This window comes from Sebastes umbrosus, chromosome 15, assembly GCF_015220745.1.
Source record: "Sebastes umbrosus isolate fSebUmb1 chromosome 15, fSebUmb1.pri, whole genome shotgun sequence".
Lineage (NCBI taxonomy): Eukaryota > Metazoa > Chordata > Actinopteri > Perciformes > Sebastidae > Sebastes > Sebastes umbrosus.
In genome coordinates this window covers 11,613,047-11,633,117 of record NC_051283.1, presented here as the reverse complement: position 1 = coordinate 11,633,117, position 20,071 = coordinate 11,613,047, and the positions used below count along the sequence as shown (strand labels likewise).

The window sequence follows — 20,071 nt, the reverse complement described above, 5'->3', positions numbered from 1 at the left end:
CAGGTCAGTTTCATTAGTTTGTTTTTTAAAATGATTCTGTTGAACCACAATTCAAAAACAATGTCTGATTTTCATTAGTTAATTTTCAGTAAATTTTTATTTATTATTACTTTTGTCAGTTTCAAGTTATTTCAGTGACCATTGTGGGTTTTTCTCTCTTTAACGGAAGGGTACCAACAACTTTGCCTACGTCTGTAAAAAGGTGATATTCAGTTCATGGAATGGTTAAGAAGCAAATCCACACCAATGCCTACAATTGATCATAATAGTATTATTTTGGGTGTTTTATTTGAAGACAGAAAATTGGACCTAATGATTCATGTTTTACTAATTTTAGCCAAATTATTTTGTGTATTTTTTCTTAAATCATTTGAATGGAATGTGTTTATAAGTGCAATATACATAGTTGTTATGAAGCAGGAACAAAATTAATAGATAGTAGTTTTATTTGCCACACATTTCCTGCAACTTCAAGCAATAGGCTATTTTATAAAATTGGTACAAAATCCAGACACTAGATGGTAGTAGTTTACCATAAATAATGTCCAATGTGTAAGTGAAACTGTAAAAGTCCAACTGAAGGACTACAGAAAGTGTGTATCCTTTGTAAACTCTGAAATAATCCAAATAATTAGCTAATAATGTCTCAACATCCTGCCATGTTTGATTGATACATGTAGTGCTATAAATGAGTATGTTTTTTTTTTCATAATTTTGCATACTTTTCAAAGCTGTTAGCCCCATTTGTATGTCTTTAATTTGACTTTTTATGTTGTTTAATTACTGTTACAGCTCTCACAAACTGCTCCAGGTACATTTGAGGACAGCTTTGAATGTTTTGTAGACCGAGTATATAAGATATCATAAGAATGATATCATTATCTCTTCAGTAGGCATGGGGTTATGGCTAATTAACCACATTCTGCAGGCATGATAAGATTACGTGTTTGTTCTTGTTTAAATTTGGCTCAAGCTTGTGTTACATAGTTGTTTCAAGTAAAGAAATGTTGACAGCTCATTCACAGTACACGTATCAATTAGTATTTATTAACAATATCTTTTTCAATTTCCACATCTTTTTCTTAAATAACTACAGTACAGTGTACATGGGGTCGTTTCACAGCCACAAATATCAAAGATATTTACAGTCTTTACATACAATATATACATATGCACAGGAGGCATGTACACAAGGCGTCTGTGTGTCCCTGTGGGATTAAAGCTCACACATTTGGCTACAGCCTCAAGAGTCATGACGGAAGTTCACAAACAGGCAACAACTAAACAGGGTGAGATTTACAGGAAGTACAATTATTACAGGGTTAGTGTGTGAGAATAGCACCGTATTGGCATGTACAGTATCCTTTACTAGAGATATAAGGAACCTTTAAGGTGGAAAAAAAAACCCACACACAAACAAAAGGGAATAAAGTGAATGAAATATGAACATTTTCACATCGGCAACCAAGTTGTCAGCAACAACATGTCGAAGATGTAAACGTATGTATAATATATGACATTGTATGTACACATTTCCATATCAATGGATATGAAATATGTCAATCCACTTTTTCATGACGGGGATTGAGATGATCACAAAGCATCCTAGTTGCTCCTTCATAAAACACACATGTACAGTATATACAAAGAAAAATAAACATTCAAACACACACACACACACACACACACACACACACACACAAGGGAGACAACAAGTCCACCCCCCCCATCTTCCAATCTTCTTTTTTTCCCATAATCAAGTGCTTCCCTTTTTGAATGCATTACGGAGCAAAGATAGTAGCGTTGGCAACATGCATTAAAAGGCGTGTGAATGTTTTAAAATGTGATTCCCACCCCGTTTTCCTCATTTGGAAACTTCAAGGCCTTAAATATATTTAAATACTGCAAGAAGCACAACTTTCCAGCAAAACATGAATTCAAAAACAGTAAAATCAAAACTAATAAATATTTAAATAATGATATAACTAAATCTGTCACCGTGAAAATGAAAGCATTTAGAGAAAAAAAAGAAGCTTTTTCCGTTTTCAGTAGCTGTCCTATAAATAAGATAATGTAAGTAATGTAATTGCAAGCTAACTGCTTTTACTATTGTAGTGGTTTCAGTACTATGGTGGGGAACTAAAACAAGCTGTTACTGTCCCGCCACGAGTTCAAACATCACATTATGACGGCTTCTTAAAAGGAAAAAAAAGCTAGTGGGATGGGAATGAGATGCAGACAAACTGGCTGACTGGTTCCAGTGAACTATGAGTATTAATTGTAAAATTACAAAACACATTTAAACATGTTCACACCAAGTCAATGACTCAAGAGCAAGTGACTGGCACAAGTGTTAGTTTTGTCAGTTCTGAATTTTGTTACCCCAAAACAGAACAGATATTAAGGCGTTATCACTGTTTGTTCAAGTTTCTCACATCGACGGGAACTAGAAAAGTTGTCTTTAGCGCAGTGCTCAAGGTCATTAATGCTCCGTGTGGTATGTACAAGGATGGAAACTGTAGCACCAATAATGGCCGCACTGACAAAACATGCTCCCATCACATTTCATGGTTTTGTGCAATTTCAAATGAGGACCCAATCTTTTTTTAAAAAAGAATCCACAGTGCTCAAAAGTAGTATGCTATACAAAAAGTAAGGCTTTTGAAATCTGACTGAACAAAAGAGGAGAGGGAATTTCATGCTGGGAAAATGTCACAAATTGCGTAGGGTAGGATGTCTTTTAGAGAGGCCTCAGCGTGGCTGAAGCGATGACACTTCTGAGTCTATAAAGTTTTGTAGACGTGGAACAGCAGCAGTGTGATTGGACAAGGCAGTGTCTCTGTATGATCCGACAGGGCCCAGGTATGTTGGTCCCGCCCAGTGCAAAATGCCAGTCGATCACCCGATTGGTCCGTGGGTCTCGAAAAAATGTACTACGCCATGTTGGCAAGTTCTGTCGAGTCTGTTTCTGAATCTGCCTCGTTGTCCCTGCGAGAAAATAAAGAGTCTCTTCAGTTGGAGATTTGTGTCACTGATACAAAACACAATAAAAGGCATTTCAATCCACAGTCTTACCTCAGTTCCTGTAGCAGTTTGCGGTTGCCTTGCCTCTTCTCCTCGGTAATTGGATACGAGTACAATATGCACAGGCCGACTATGATTAGAGCTATGGGTGCGGCGGAGACAAGCACTTTCAAGGTTATGTGCACTTCCTCTGGTTGAGAGCAGCCTCGACTGATGTAGCCTGCAAAACTGAAAGAGAAGAAACTGAATTTAAAAACAGTAGAACTTGGCATTGTTATGCATTGCAGAGCATTAAAGGGTAACTTCAGTATTTTTCAATCTTATTTTCCCATGTTTTTAACTGGCTAATAGGGACAACAATTTCTGAAATTGGTCGCTGCAGCCGCTAAATGGGCAGTCAGTTTACGTCCACTAAAAGTGCCTGTTTTTGTCACACTGACAGGCTCAGATTGTTATTATAAGTGTTAAACAACATTATGGAAAGGACCCTACAGAGAAATAATAATAATAAACTTTTGCAAGTTGGAGAGAGAGAGGAGTGCCACGGGACAACGGTGTTGTCCAAGTTTGTTGTGTTGGGAGTACAGAAAACGTAAGTTAGTGTTATCTAAATGATTTGCAATGTCACGGCTGAATATTTAAATGATTTCAACAATGTGGATAAGACGCAAGGTTTCAGAACGAGATTTCTCCGAGCGAGACACAGAGAGACAGAATCAAGTGAAAGGTAAGAAAAAGGTTTTATTCCTCTTCAGGGTTCTCTTCCATAATGTTGTCAGACACTTATTATAACAATCTGAGCCGGTCTGTGCCAAAAACAAGCACTTTTAGTGGACGTAAACTGACGGTACCAGGTTGCCCCAAACGATTACATTACAGTTTATCGGCTGGCGGTTGCAGCGTTCTCCCTCAATACTGGACTAGTTTCAAGAAGTCTACGATGGTAATCCCATTTTTTTTGTAAAGCTGAGATCTTGATTTGAAGGCAAAAGTCACAGCAAATCTCTGATCAAAGGCCAACACTCTGTAAAGTCAGTCATGAGGTGCAGCAGCAGCAGCAGCACACACACTACCGCCTTACTGTACTTAATCTAATGAAAGCAAAAGGAATTCCTTGCTTTGATGTGGGATTTGGGAACTGGGAGATTTGGCTTAGCCTCATTTAGACCTTTTTTTTTTTTTATTGTGTCCCAGACAAATGAAACACCTACAGAAACGTTTTGAATGATTTACAGTATAGGTAGTGTGTGCATGCTAAAGCAAATACTTACTCTAAACTGAGAGTGGAGATGCCGAGGGAGATTCCAGAGGCGAACTTGGTGAAGAAGACGTAGAAGGAATAGAAGAGAGCTTCGTGGCCGCTGGAGTCAGGGTTCTGCACTTGGAAATCGTCGACAACATCAGGCAGCATAGACCTGAAAAAAGTTACAGTCATAAATATATATATTAGAACTGTATTCCTGATAAGAAAACGTGGAAAAAAAACATAAAAAATAGTGCGTAGGGATCTTACCAGGGCAGCAGGAAGGCTGCAGCCACTCCGACCCCGGCAGCAAAGGACACAATGTAGGTGACGATCAGGTTACTCTTCACACACACCACCAGGATCATGAAGGGAACCACAGACTGGAAAAAAAGAACAGAAACACATTAGACCACTAGATCAGCTGCCACTCAGACATTTACTTCCTAAAACAAGTCTCTTAACGGCACTAGAGCGGTTTTCCTACCACTCCTAGAATATCACTTAATTCCTGTCAATCTCACAGGCTTCATCCGCATTAGAAGTGGTGCTTGGACGTGATTGTGGGCCTTACCAAGGTGCCAGCGTAAACCGCCGTCTTTTTCCCAAAGCGAGTCAGAAACCACTGCCAGAAGGGGATGGCCAGAGTAGCGGAGAGCTGAAGGGGGAAAAAAAAACAAAACATGAAAAGTCTGGTTAACCAGCTGTTTTTGTTTTGACGCGCCCTCCGACAAAACTCACAGAAGTTGCGGTAAATTCCACACAAGGCCCTCTACTACAAGTTAACAGGACTTTACAGAAGACCCTCTGGACACGACAGTAAAGAAGCAGGACATTAGATGTATTCTCAAAATGCTTGTTTGGGTTTGACATGACCGGACGCGTGGTGATGCAGAAGCACATTTTGACCTCTCGTACCTGCCAAACACAACAGTGAAGATGGAAAGACAATACGGTTTCTACGGCTCTTCCCAAAACACATCTGAGCTCAAATGTGATGCAGAATTCCACAGGGGTCATCCTATAACTCTGCAGGAGAGGGCAAGGGGGGCTCGCTTGGATCAGTTTGGCCTCTGACCCCTCCGTGTTTGACTAAGGTAAAGATAACAGCGGTGGTGCAACAGTATTTTCCCACCTTTTCTCGGGCTAAGCTAAGAGATAGATCACACATCACTTCAGTCACTTCAGTCTCGCTGCACAGTCATTTGTGCTACAATGAAAGTTCTGTGGTTTTAAAAGCTGTTTTATGTGGTTTTCTCACCATCAGTAAACATTTCCATTTCATTTCCTTCCCGTTTGCAGATTATTTAATTTTGTCTTGCGTCAGCAGTATGTGTGAACACTTCATCTTCAAAGCCACTTCCTTGCACAGACACCAGCCTCTCCGCTATGAACCATATCAGCCTGTTTTCTCAGAAACATAATTATCACTTAATGTGGCTTTATCTTCTAAATGGACCTCATAAAGCACTGACGTGCCAAAATGAAAGCAAGTAGCAGCTATTCCTACAACATAAACACCGTCCAGCCCTTGGAAATGTTACAGTGCAGCAGCAAAGCTTGAGAACAATGTACCATACAGCATGCTTTTCTGCAACGTGCCTCAAATTGGCACAAAAAAGTACACACAATAAGGCTCTTTCTGTTCGTTGCAATTAATGAACTCCCCATTGCTTCTCGCACAATGTCCCATTACATTCGACCTTTATCGTGTCAATCCAGTAAAAAGGACAACCAGTTTGAGTTACAAGTCCTTATATAATATAATGCCTGTTAGTTTAATTTGTTCAACTCAAGATGTGAGCTTCCAAGGTTAGTCTGACATCTCATCAAATAACTTAAGATGAGGATTAGGATCACTTAGTGCCGATTACGGAGCAGTTCCCGTCACACCGTTGAAGAATCTAAAAAGTAATTTCACGAAATAAATGTACTTTAACGAAAAAGGTCGCCGCCTTGCCTCCGTAATCCTTTCCATAAAGTAAAGGATCAAAGCGTGTAATCTCTTCGACTTCACTTCGTGCGTGCTACAGACGGCACATCTATGAATTAATTGGGTTTAATACCTGTCAGGATCTGAAGTGATTCTTTGATATGAGAGAGCTTTTTTTTTTTTTTTTACAAGAGAGGTCACGAGGAATAAATGAGAAGGATTATCAGAAGGTGGCTCCACTACTGTCTGTGGGAATGGGATGGCATTCAGGCAGAGTGGACACTCGTCTTCGACATATGCAGCCAGGAGACACCGCTCTCTAACCGAGAACAAACCAGCCTTGTAATTGAAGACAATTTATGCGTTCGCTCTGGGAGGGAAGCTTTTGTCTGCACTCTGAAGCTAATGGCTTTAACTTATCCCACACAAATGGGCTGCTCAAGGTTTCGTATGCTGGAGGGAAATGCGGTCATTGCCATGGGAACAGAGCGTCAATCTGACTGACTGTCTGAAAGTGCTACCTGTGTGTGTGTGTGTGTGTGAGAACTCACCATGATGACCAGCAGTATATTCTGGAAGTCGTTTCTGAAGCCCAGAGTGGAGCTGCAGAACAGGGCGAAGTTTCCCTCCAGGAGCTGTAGGACGAAGCACAGACACTCAGTCACTGCCTAAACACACAAATACACACACAAACACACCTCGGCGGGCGCCATGTAAACTCTTGGCTGGGAGCACAAACCAGCTCCCAACATCTAACTTAAAAACATACTGACATACTGTACATAGACTCACTAAGCCCATGGTAAAATCGTGTGTGTGTCTCTATACGCACCATGAAAGCTAGCGATGTAAAGAGGAAGACCATGACCAGTTTGGCGTACGGTCCGTGTCCCATCACCAGCTTAATCCCCTGGAAGAAACCCATGGGCTCTGACCTGGGACGAGAAGACTCTGGAAGGAGGAAAAAATAAGAAAGAATGAGCAAAACATGCAAAATTACATTCAACAGAATACATTTTTTCAGCTGTTCAGGCTGGTCTTTTACTAGATTTCTATTTGACCCATTGCTGGTCACGAGGCTTCCCATTTAAAAAACCTGCGTGCTCTCACACAGCCCATCAGGCCACAGTTATACCACAGCAAACAGCTACAACTGTGCATCCTTATTGACCTAGAGTCAAGACGTTAATAACAGCTCCGTCACATTTATGTTTATGTGCATCCAAATAGGAGGTTGAACCCGAGCAACTCGTGTTTTTGGGGGTGTTTAAAAACAACCGAAAGTCCTGAACTCAGACTTACTTAGCTGAACAAGACTCAACAGTTAAAAATTCAAACCAAAAATGTGATTGGTCTGTTATATATAGTGCAACTTAAAAGACATGGGTCAACAATTTGAAAAGCAAAAAAACTTTTCCTTGATTTACCACTTATTTTTTTCAAAATAAGGCAGTTAAACTAGAGCTGCATCGATTAATCGATTAGTTGTCAACTATTAAATTAATCGCCAACTCTTTTGATAATCAATTAAATCGGTTTGAGTAATTTTTTAAGAAAAAAAAAAAAGTCCAAATCGTCTGATTCCAGCATCTTAAATGTGAATATTTTCTGATTTCTTTACTCCTCTATGACAGGAAACTGAACATCTTTGAGTTGTGGACAAAACAAGACATTTGAGGACGTCATTTTGAAGCTTTGGGAAACACTGTTTGACATTTTTCACCATTTTCTGACATTTTATAGACCAAACAACTAATTGATTAATTGAGAAAATATTCTATAATAATAATCGTTAGTTGCAGCCTTAAATTAAACAAGTAATGGTATCTAAATCGAAGGATAGAGCCAGTTTGATGGAGATATTAATGTCCTTACCTTTCTTCTCTTTCACACCGAAGAACAGAACAATAGCACAGAGGACATAGATAACGCAGATGACGCCGGAAGCAATCATGTAGGCCCGTTTCTGTAAGGAAAGAACAAGGGGACAGTTAGCAAACAGAAGTTGTGTCCCAAACAGCAAAGTCGTTATTTGCCTTTCCTGTCAAAACACATGACTAAGTTTGTTTACCGTGTCATCCAGGGAAATGACTGGCCCTGTGTCATTGAGCCCTACAGACAGAGAGGAGTTGATGTCACCGGGTCCTGGGAGGCAGGGAGCGTTCGCCATACCAACTATCTGCCCCTGGATGGCTGTACCCACAACAGTGCCCAGAACCTCCACCGTCATCCCTGATTGATTGAAGGAAACACGGAGGACGTTTTAGTCACTTAGGAGGTGACAAAATAATTAAAATAACAGTTTTACACACACACTGCGTATGATACTCACTGTATGCGGTGGCTGAGTCTCTTTCTTTCTGCTCTGAGCTGATGAACATGGTGAGGGCAGAGTACGGCACATGGAAGCACTGATTGGCAAAGAAAGAAAAAAGAGTAACAAGGTGAGAAAAATGAATGCAGCTTCACTTTTTGGTCATGCAGACAAGTAATTGTTCAATATGTTGGGAAATTTGTCTCCGCATTCTGGTGGGAAATTAGAGGAGAAGATTGATGCAACTATCAGGCTCTTTGAAATGATTTACTTATATGAATACGTTGACATTTAGGGAAATACGCTTATTTGCTTTGTACAATTTAGGAGGATTTCCTAATGAAATGTTATGGATATTTCCATATTTTGGAAAGATTGCTACACTTTGAGTTTGAAAACAAAAAAAAAAAAAACATGATTCACAATCAAAGTTACTTCATATTGACCCCACAATAACCTTTAATTTCATAATAAGGAGTTGGGCGTTGAGGGTAAATGGCAAAAAAAACATGATTCACATTCAAAGTTACTTCATATTGACCCGACAATAAACTTTAATTTCATAATAGGGAGTCATTGAAGGGTAAAATGGTTCAAATCTTGGGAAATCAAACTTTTCCATGACCCTGTATTGCACATATGGATCGACAGTAGTCACTGGGAGTGTCTGCATGGGCACTAGTGTGGTACTCACAGTTTGAAGGCTCTGGAACATGCAGTAGAAGAAAAGGTACCAGATGACTTTCCCGCTCTCATAGGGAGGAACATACCATATGAGGAAATAGGAGAGCACAGCCAGTGGGGTTGAGAGCAGGATCCTTCATATGGACAAAGGAGAAGAGACGACAACAACATTAGTGGCTGAAAACGTGATCCTACTCGAGCGTGAAACACTCTCACTCTGTGAACAATCATCAGCCTTCATGAAGAGGAAGGACACTCAGTATTACATAACGAAATTGTGGCCGTTTAAGTGTGGCTTTCATTCAGTTTGTGCCAACTTTTCATCAGCTCACTGTTTGTCATTTCACGCTAATTATCATCGATAAGAGACGCAGTGTTCCTGGCGTTCACATGCGAGGAACAGGTTGAGCTTGTGGTTGAATCAGAGGGTTATGAGCGTATATAACACTGGGGAATGCTGCTGAACTAAACAAGCGGTTTCATATACAAATGACTGAACAACTACATAAATGTTTCAATGATGTATGTGAAAAATATTCATTACGAATGAGACCACATCATTTTAGTTTTGAAAACACATCCGTACCATCCTTTCCTCCTCCTCCTCCTCCTCATCACATGTCTAACATCCCGTAAATTTGGACCGTGAGGTCATTTTAAGAGGAAAAAAAGCTGCAGGAGTGGAATTCGTTTAGTCATTTCCTTCTTATTTGCTTCTTCCTATGGTCAGATCAAAACTATCCAATCAGATATGAGCTAGAGAGGGCAGCCACACCTCTGGTAATAACACTCTGACTTGCGTAGCAGGAAGCAGACCGGGCTTCCCGTTTATCCATCTATTCTCTACGGTAATCACTTACATTAGGGGATTCATTCTTATCAGACAGGAAATTAAGTCACAAATGCATCATTGCGGGCTACAACAAACAGCACGTCATTGTCTTATATAAATACACTGTATATATAAATTAAAAAAGTCATAACTTTTCGCCATGTCATTGGTTAATATCCATCCTATCACACTGCAGGCTCGCCACTCATCATTTTAAGCCTATTACCAGTCAAACTTTGATGAACAGTATGAGCTTTAACGTCAGGAGGAGCAGCAATCAGCCGACTCTCTCGCGCATGTGATGTGATCAACTGTACACTCGTGTGAAGTCGCTGCGGGAGTTTGCAGGAGTGGCCTGCAAGTTAAAGCAGATATGTTGTTCTGGAGATCAACATTTAGGAATGCATTTTTTTACAGTTTATTTCCTCTGTTGCTAAAGAAACAAACAACCACAAAAATAAGGCATGATGGTACTTGATTTAACCGAAGTGTGTCTATCAGTGAAAACGCCTTTTACTTGAATTTCTTAGCTTTGTTCAGACATGGATGAAATAAACTAGGGAATGAAAACATAAAAAGATTGAATCTCTGATTTCAAGTCCAATTTTTTCAGCTTCTTTGCTGTTCTCAAAACAGTTTGCAAGGTTCAGGATTTGCTCTGTGCGTGCAGACGTGCAGTGACACAGTAACGCCATATAAGTCCTGTCATGATGCCCCTCCTGGAATCATATTTACATGTCCTCTGAAATAGCCGTGCTGACTAGGGAGGGGTGGTTTTATCCCAGCAAGCTAACTTAGCAGGTGACAGCTTTTAGTCTGGTGCATATTAATTAACTTTTTATGGGCTGACGGCAATAATTATAGTTTGGCAGCTATCATTGGGCTGGGTGGCTGTAATAAAAAAAAAAGGAAAACGAAGCAGATGTTCTGGTTTTCAGGCCCTGAATTCATGTTTTTCTCTGACAATAACTTAAGAAATCACAAAAATTTGAAAAATAAAATCATGCTTTATGTGGAATTGATGTGAAAAAAATGACTAAATGCATATTAGCCGAGACAGGCAGTCAGTATTTGTTGAAGTAGTAATACAAAGTCTGGATACGTAAGAGCCAATGTCCAAAGAAATGCATTTAAATGTATATTTAGGGAATAGCAGGAAACCTGCTCCAGCAGCTGTGCAGCAACAGTGCAACTCATTCTACTACTGCTGCTCCACAACTTGAACTGTAGTAAACCTCTGGATTCCTCAGTCTTTAAAAATCCTACCGGGCCATTCGGAATTGAAAGCTGAGATCTCATTGGCTCATGTATGTGGTGTGTTGTGGGCTGGACCAATGAGAAGCTAGCCTGACTGATTTCCCATCCCCCACTTCCTACACACGGGTGCTTTTAAGATGGAGCAGCACTGTCTGCTTAGTCCCCGATCTCAGCCACCGCACCCATCTCCTCTTCTTCTTCTTCACAGCTTTACAACCCGAGCTGACCGTGATGGGAGTGGAACGTGCCAATCATTCCTCCATCCTTTCTTTCACCTACAACCCCCCCACATCCCAACCACTCCCCATCTCGGACAACAAATGGATGCATCTCGCTTTTGCACAAGCAGCCCCAAGCATGACCCACTTTTGAGATTCACACACGTCAGCATCTTGATGTTATAGCTGAAAATCACAATAATGATGTACTGACCTCACCCCTCCTGCATATTAGTTCAATTAAGCTCAACAGAATTGTATGCACTAACATTAAGCTATTTTTTCCTTGAACAAAATATCTAAAGTGTGCATGAAATTATTTTTTTGTTTTTTGCAAATTCCTGTACAGCACTGTAGTATTCCCAAAGGGTGATCATTTGGTTGTACAACCTCCGTCCTAACTTGCAGAACAAGAAGTTATTTCAATACGTGTTGCATATCTGTAACTGCCAATTTCATTGCCAAAGAGGAACACTTCTGACACTTCTCAGGAACTGCTAAACAACGCGATCATTCCTTTGCATTCTAAAACACTCATGCAGGTGTTTTCAATGCACGCACACCCAAGGGAACATTAACACATGAAACTGAGGAGGGGGACCGCACGCAAGAGACCTTCATGACTCCTTACACATGGTGCACACATTTCATAATCAGCTAGGGAGATAATTATGTTTTTAATCAATCAGCCGAGGGAGTAACAGCCATCTCTCTGTGGTGCTCATTATGAAGCTGCTTAGACCTTCAGACATTTACCTCGTCTTGTCAAAGTGTCACCTTTTTAGCCTGATCACACTACAGAGGTACAGCGTGTTCAGAAATACTGAAGGGACAGCAGCTCAAACATGTCTTCTGTGTTGACAGGCGGCTGGAAGCCACTTCTGTAACCCTAACCAGCCGCTACCGCTGACACCCCACACTGTACGTAACAGTGGGAATTATACCCTTTAGACGTGGGTCAAGAGCTCCAGTTGCGGGGACCACAGTTTAACAGTCGTGCAATATATTCATGAACAGACAAATATGAGATAATCCCACCATGTAGGTCTGCTCAGAGAGCTGGGGGAGGGGATATAGCAGCTGAAAAGAAAAAGGTCGGTAACCTTTTTGTGAAAAAGCGGCGCAGGCCTCCCACTCCCTCAGCGTGGCTGCCACGCACACACACGCAAAGATGCAAAGCAGCATTTTCACATTCACTTTGTTCTTCACAAGGGGATTTCACAGAAAGAGGCCAAAACCCAAAATACTATGTGTCATTCTTTTATGTCTAACTCAACAAATGAGCGTATTATCAAAATCTATTCAAATATGCAGAGATTTTAAGTTATCTTTAGAGGAATTCTTTCTGATAAATTCTTTGAGTGCTTGCTGTGAGAAGCAAACTCAGTAGCAGGCAGGAGTTATATTTGTCAATGTCATGCCAAAGGCCATGCTGTGGGAAATGTGCAAGGCTAGCGCCTGAAGGAACTGCCCTATATTTGTTTGGTAAAAAAAAAACGGAAAGTCTAGCCTTAGTGGTCCAGCGTTAACCATTTCAACCAAAAGCATTTTTTCAGTAGATATATATTTTATAGCCTGTATGCATGGCAGCAGTTGTGCGTGTGTGTATGTGAACGAGAGAGAAAGTGGGGAGTTTGAATGGACACAGTAGCATGTGTGGGCAGTGAGTGAAGTGGCTACAGTTGTTGCATTAGTATGACCTATAGTAACCTCTTGAGAAATGACGCTGGCAGATGCCGGTCTCCTCTCGCAAAGCCCCGCCCCCAAACACTGACACATGTACACTGTACAGTTGGAAAACTTCCCCTCACTGCTTTGACTCACCGGGGCTGAAGGCAAGTCCCCGTCAGGTATTTCCAGCAGCAAATATGCGATAAACGCTTCAATGACACATAACTGGGCTTTATCAACAAGGTAATGGAGATGGTCTGACTCCCATGGCCCCGGGAAAATTACCCAGATCTACTAAAAAGCTCTAGAATCTGGCGATACGATATGTATCATGATACAGGGGTAACGATTCAATATATTGCGATTTTTTTAATTTAAATTTTAGGAAAACTGTCCTAGTATAAAGAACACACCAGAAACACACCACTTTAGAATAGGCAAAAATAACACATTTATAATGCATGCAAAAAACTGCTTGGTTTTCGCCCAAACTGCATGTGATTATCATAAATTGGACATTTCTGTAAAGGGGAGACTCGTGGGTACCCACAGAACTCATTTTCATTCACATATCTTGAGGTCAGAGGTCAAGGGACCCCTTTGAAAATGCCAATGCCAGTTTTTCCTTGCCAAAATTTAGCGTAACTTTGGAGCGTTATTTATTGTTAAGTAAATATTGATACAGTATCGCACAACATAATATCGCAATACTCATGTGTATCGATATTTTCTTACACCCCTAACGTCCAACAGCATCTTGCTGGTTCAAATTGGGAGTTACACCTACCAGGGAAGCATGCGTCCGAACCGCGTCCACGGGCTTCGGGAGACCAGGAAGCCCACCGTGGGGTCCGTTACGGCGTCCCATGCTCGGCCCACAAACAAGATAATGGAGGCGTAGAAGGGATCCAGCTGCCGAAAGGAGATGACACAAAGATTAGTGACATTAAAAGCACACAAATGTCAAAGAACATTTCACTGTACACATTCAAATATCCTCCCAGGCATTGTACATGTACACCGTCCACACTAGAATGACTAAATGTCATAAGCAAGCTGACAAACTATACATAGCCTGCGAAGCCGTTTGATGGAGCAGTCAGCAGTGTAGCTTTACAACATGACATTACAGCGATAGGTGTTTAGTTATCTGCTTTTTTTTCTTAAGTCAAAAGGCAGCACTTAGCAAGTCAAATAGTGAAGGTGCCACTTGGCAGCTCAGCCCGTCTGCTGTTCATTCAGCATTGTAGAGAGGAGACGAGCCTGACTGGAAGCCAGGCACGATGAATGCCCGACTCCTGACTGTACAATCTGCGCCACGCTGTGTCACCCAATAGACTCTTAATTAACAATCTCGGTAGCCGCACAAAGCTAAACCCTGGGAAGCAGTTGACTTACATGCTATTTTGGCCATCGGATTAGTGTCAGAGCCCATTAAAGCGAGCCCCTCCACAACGTTCCCCTCCCCGACATATTTTTGAACAAGCCTCTGTTAAGCCTTTTGATACAGCGGTGCCACATCATGGAGTCAATAATGGAAACAACGGAGAAATGTTTTCCACCTCTTCATTTGTCCAGGATAATCGCCCCTTTGTTGGGCGAGCTTTGGCGGTCACAATGCCCTGTGTGTGCCCTTATGAGAGGGGTGATTTTAGGGCGTAGGAAAGATCATGTGCAACTTCTTGTTCTCACGTCTGTAAATGCCACCACACATACTGTAGCAGGGCGGCATGGAAAGGACAGTGTTGCATGCACAGTATGTTCCCATTATCAGTAGGGCGGTCCTTTAAGGGCAGCAGGGGGGAGGCTATATTTAGGTCTGTGTTATGGAAATGACACTAAATATGTGGGCAGGTGTGATCATGGAAGTTTTGAAACTAATCTCAACCAACTCACCTGAGCTACATCCAGTAGGTAGATCTGCAGGAAAAATCCCAGGGCGCATCCTGTGATCTGGTAGGGTGCACCACCGATGGCGTAGCATATCTTGTTGCAGACTGACAACCGGTTCTTATTCTCATGCTGGGGATAAAAAAAAAAAACAAGGAGAAACCCAGTTAATCAAGTAAAAAATTAGCAGTTACATTTATCCTAAAAGTGGAACCAGGATTAGAAAATTGCAGAGAAAATAGCAGATATGAGATCGTCCGTCTACTGAGAAGATAATGCCTTATAAATGAGTGACTTGAGGCATATTACTTATTCAACATGAACCTGCATGTGGAGAAAGTGTCCTGAAGGCTAAGTATTTGCAGCTGCCCACACACAAACCTTTTCAGGCTTTGGCAGGGCCAAGCCCCGGTAATTATAGGAGGAGGGACCAATTCTGCAGAGTCGACATACAGCAGCTCAATCGCAGCACACACTTATATGTCGTAAAAGGTAACTTTCTCAATTTCCGTCTGAACCATTTAATCTCCAATATTCGGTGTTGCATAGTTCCCACTAGACCGATTAAGACAACAACACAATGCCTCATAAGGATTGTGAACTAAAATCGCCAGAGAGTTTTATGAGCCGAGCTGGCAAAAGGCTAACTATCATGTAGCGTATTTGGCAGAAGTCAGGGGCAGCCACTGGGAAACAAGAAACCCTTGGTTTCCTAACAAGCGCTCATTCTTCCCCATGTTCTCAACTGTAGATGTAATAATTTCCTCATCAGACAGACTTTAAACAACTCCTCTAATAGCAACACAAATCTCTGCAGATTAGTGCCAGGGCATGACAACACCATGGTGTCACACACACACAGCGAAAGCCACGGTGACACTTGGCAGCAGCCTGACCTGGCTGAATAGGCAATGGGTTGCCTGCCAGTTTGACCAGTGCTCTGACCAATCCTGCCCACAGAGGGATGAAAACACACCCTCACAGCTGGCCAATCGAAAGGTTGCGTTTGGTGCTGTTTTCAGCTGGTCAAGGAATTTTTCATCACTGGTGTTGAATGAGGACGAGGAAAGGTAAAACCCCAGCTTGTGAAAATGACCTTGAACTGCAGGCACTCGTGTCACTAATACGCTTTAGAAGAAAACAGACCAGATCAGACCACAACACAAAACATCACTGTGGCTGAATCAACCAGCCTCTGTCTTGTTGATACACCCAACCCAGATTGTGTTTAGGTGACAAAACGGGCTGATATGAGAAACAAGCATCATCAGCATTATTCAAACTTTAGTGAGTGAACACAACGGCTGGTATTACACCAGTTGGACTACCTGGTAGTGATTTAGGTCATGTCTCCATGGTGGATGTGGGGTTTTGAGGATCAAAACTGACCCCAAGGTCAGGGCTAGTCTATACCTGATGAAGGTCTATGACCAAGACGTATTTTGCTGACTGTGTGTGGGAGTCCAACTCTTTTAAACTACACCTGTTCTACCAGTTTACACACTTCTGTCCCTTCTAGTTTTACTGTCACTCTCTCCACACAGTTTCAAAGCAATTCACTTAAAAACATCCCTCTTGCATTACCCATCCTAAATACATCTGTTACAGTAGAGGAGGAATGTGTCCCTTTATACTTTCTGCAAAATATGATTCAGTCTGAGTTTATCTATCTAATGAGGAAGTCTCGACAGTGCTCTGTAAACCTGACATAAAAACTGACCTCCTAGGGCTACTACTTGTGTTATCAGTGCAAGCAGTCATGATATGTTATCACTGTAGACTGAAAACATCCTCTAACAGGTGTGTTTTTCAAATACTGAAAGGGTAGCAAAACTGTTTTATCAATGTTACAGTCACAGATGTAAAAAAAACTTTAAATAGTTTTTACTGGAAATGACTGAAGTGTCAGAAACTCAGATTTTAGATGGGACTTTAGGGAAATATCCTGTTCCTGTTCCTCCCCTGTGTCTGACACGTCGCCTTGGTAGGTGCTTCCTGTTGCATTCAAAGCTATCGGAGATATGGGTATTAACCACAAAATTCACTCGAAATACCAAATTAAGCAGGGATTTTTTTTTTTTTTACAACCAAGAAGACATTTGAGAAGACACATGAAAAACAAAACAGTGAAAAGAGATAGCTTAAATGCTGTTTCATAACAGTCACAGTCATTCAGTGAATTAACATGTGATGCAAATTCTTTTCCTCCTAATTTTGCTACTACAATGCAAAGCCTTGTCACATTATTTCCTGAAACAGAAAGACACGCACGTACTAATAAATCTACGATTATTTTGTTATAATTCCCATTTACATACCAACCAAGTGTTAGCACTGGATGTGACTCTCTCAGATGTGGGGGGCTTCATAGGAGCCCCTGAACGCAGCACTACAACAAACCTAGCTATCTACTAGGCGACTACGTAAACTAATATACAGGTTGTTGCTTAGTTACCTACTTCTATTGTTATAAGTCGACATAACCTTACAGCGTTTTTTGTTTTTTTTGAGAGACACATTTTCAGTGTGACTGCACATTTTAATGAATTTAAATTCATTAAAAGCCATATGCAAATGAGAAATTCCATGCTAATTTGACGAGCTAACGTAAAGTCAGTTTACGTAAATTAACGTAAAGTTAGCTTACGTAAGTTACGTCCGATATAAAAACGAACGTTAACATAATACTTGAAAGACAGCCGTTAAGAGAGAAGAGTTGCATTTTGGGGGATTTAAATTTCGCTCTTTAGTGGCTAAAAACGTCTCATTTACACCGTCTAGAAACTAAAATGATGACTTAAATTTACTATATTAATAACTCAATTAATTTAATAATTCAGTGAGTCACATATGAGACATATACATTGGTTAACTTGTGTAGAAATATCACATAATGAGCTCCGCGCCTACTAGATGACTCAGTGCCTTGAAATGTCACTTCACCGGTGTGCTCCATTGATTCAACGGTTCAAGATCATACACTCCCCTCAAAAACCATCCTCTTTGGTGAAGCCATTTAGGTAAGAAAAAGAAAAAATAATTATATTTTTGATTTATATTTAATTAATGAATGAACTCACCTTCCTGGCGAGCGTGATACCATCCGAGCTGACAGGTTTATTAGTCAATAAATTGGCGTTGGAGTATTGTTCTCCTCCCTCTCCTTTCGCCATAGCAGCAGCAGAATCAAGCTAGTTTCTTAGTTGAACTTAATGCAGAAAATAGTCAATCAAACAGGTCTTTTTGATAAGGTTTGAGGAGGAAACGCGTTATATCGTCGTGGTCTACGACCTGTGTGAAAACTGAGAAGATGTGGAGGCAGAAAGGGTGGCTGTAGTAATTTTTAGAGCTGCACCGCCCCTTCCATTCACACCATCGTTCAACCCCGCCCCCCTGAAGGCGGAGTGACTGCTCACACTTATCAAACACATCACTATCATCGAGCTGCTGCAACCGCCCTGCAAAGATAAGACATGCAACTCTCACTCAACACAGTCCTCTGCATAAAGATTATGAGCTTGATCAAATTCTGTTCAAAATAACAAATAGCCTCTATATCAATGTGTCCACTGAAAATGTCCCACATGATGCATATCTATAAACAAACATAGGCTGCTTGTTCCACGTGTTACTAACTTACCATGGAGGACACTGAGGTCCTGTCAAAAATGCAGGCTACATATGGAGGGTGTTGTAGAGTTAAAACAGCATTTAGACCTTCATATTGTGGGGAAAAAAATGCAGAAATCATAAATTAATAGTTAACTAATAAGTTAAAGACTATCTTGCTAATGTAAAGTTGGGTCGGGTGTTTTAAGGACCTCAGTATTTCTACAATTTTGGCTATGGTCATGGTCATATTTTGTTTATATACAGCTATGTTAAGTGTTATTCTTCATCTAATATAATTCTGGCTATAATATCAAATTCGTTCACCCCGCCCCTGTAAAGGCTGGGTGACTGTTCACACTTATCAAACACATCACCATCATCGAGCTGCTGCAAAACCTTAAAATACATATTTACAGAGTAAGTTATGCGTATTTGCAAATCGCCCTGTATTTTTGTGGATGTGACTTTACACAACAGAAATACAAAAATACATGTTTGTAGGTAGTGAAATATTTGCAGATCTTGGTACATATTTGTGAATTGTCTTCTGTGGATTACAACTATTATCTACAGATCTGCTGCGATACCAATCGGACAAAATTCTGTAAACAAACAGGAGGGAAGTTGCAAATGTCACGTGGCCCACAACCATAGTGCAAAGTCTATATGTGTCATAGATAAGTTTCAAGTATACAACCCAAAATATTTTGAATATATTTATATTTAGGAGTTGCTAAATTATATTTTTGAAATACTTAACAGATGTTCAGAATGTAACCAACATTTACAACTTGCATTTCCAGTGTTCAGGGAATTAATGTCATCTACATATGCACACACTTCTTTTGCATACTATGTGTATTTTGGAAACTAAGGGGCTTCACAGTGTGTGTGTGTGTGTGTGTGTTTATCTGTGTGTGTGAATAACTGCTATTTCCGGTCAGTCATGCTCTGGTTCAATCTTAACGAGCTCTGCATACTGCTGTCAACTCAAAGTGACCACTTTCCTCTGTACTGACCATCAATGAAGTGACCATTTAAGCATCCTTTAATACAGACATGCATATAGCCCAACTGCTAAATGGAGGCATACACAAGATTCCTCATGTGTGGATAGAACAAACAACAACTTTTCTCATGCGGCTAGCTGGAGGTTGCCTGCTTGCTGTCTGAGGGTTTCTCAAACTCAGGTCTTTATTTGTAAAGCGTCTTCTGCTCTGGCGAAGTGGCTGTGCATATATATGTTCCCATTTTAGCTGAGCACACAGTATACAGTACCTATGCATTAAACACACACCAGAACTGGTTTGAATACTCATCTTTGTGTCCGGTATGAACCTCTGGATTGCAGGAGAGGTATAGATATTTGCAATGTTTGCTTATGGCTATGCAT

The 20,071-nt window shown here is 40.8% G+C and overlaps 1 protein-coding gene across 1 annotated transcript; it reads right to left on the bottom strand.

Annotated features, from left to right (window-relative positions):
* Window positions 1-1,018: 1,018 nt before the first annotated feature.
* Window positions 1,019-18,419, bottom strand: mfsd2ab (major facilitator superfamily domain containing 2ab). Its single transcript, XM_037795034.1, has 14 exons — window positions 18,147-18,419; window positions 15,073-15,198; window positions 13,964-14,088; window positions 9,209-9,332; window positions 8,533-8,611; window positions 8,272-8,432; window positions 8,076-8,166; window positions 7,033-7,151; window positions 6,752-6,835; window positions 4,842-4,925; window positions 4,538-4,650; window positions 4,296-4,439; window positions 3,076-3,252; window positions 1,019-2,988 (listed from the first exon to the last, which is right to left on the bottom strand). Exons 1-14 carry the CDS (start codon window positions 18,237-18,239, stop codon window positions 2,934-2,936), a joined length of 1,575 nt encoding a protein of 524 aa, XP_037650962.1. The 5' UTR covers window positions 18,240-18,419; the 3' UTR covers window positions 1,019-2,933.
* Window positions 18,420-20,071: the final 1,652 nt, after the last annotated feature.

Coding starts and splice junctions, on each gene's coding strand:
- mfsd2ab (XM_037795034.1), bottom strand. CDS start 18,239: ATGGCGAAAGGAGAGGGAGGAGAACAATACTCCAACGCCAATTTATTG. Junction 7,152..8,075: donor CGGTGTGAAAGAGAAGAAAG/GTAAGGACATTA, acceptor TCCTCCTTCCAG/AGTCTTCTCGTCCCAGGTCA. Junction 4,651..4,841: donor CGGTTTACGCTGGCACCTTG/GTAAGGCCCACA, acceptor CTTTTTTTCCAG/TCTGTGGTTCCCTTCATGAT.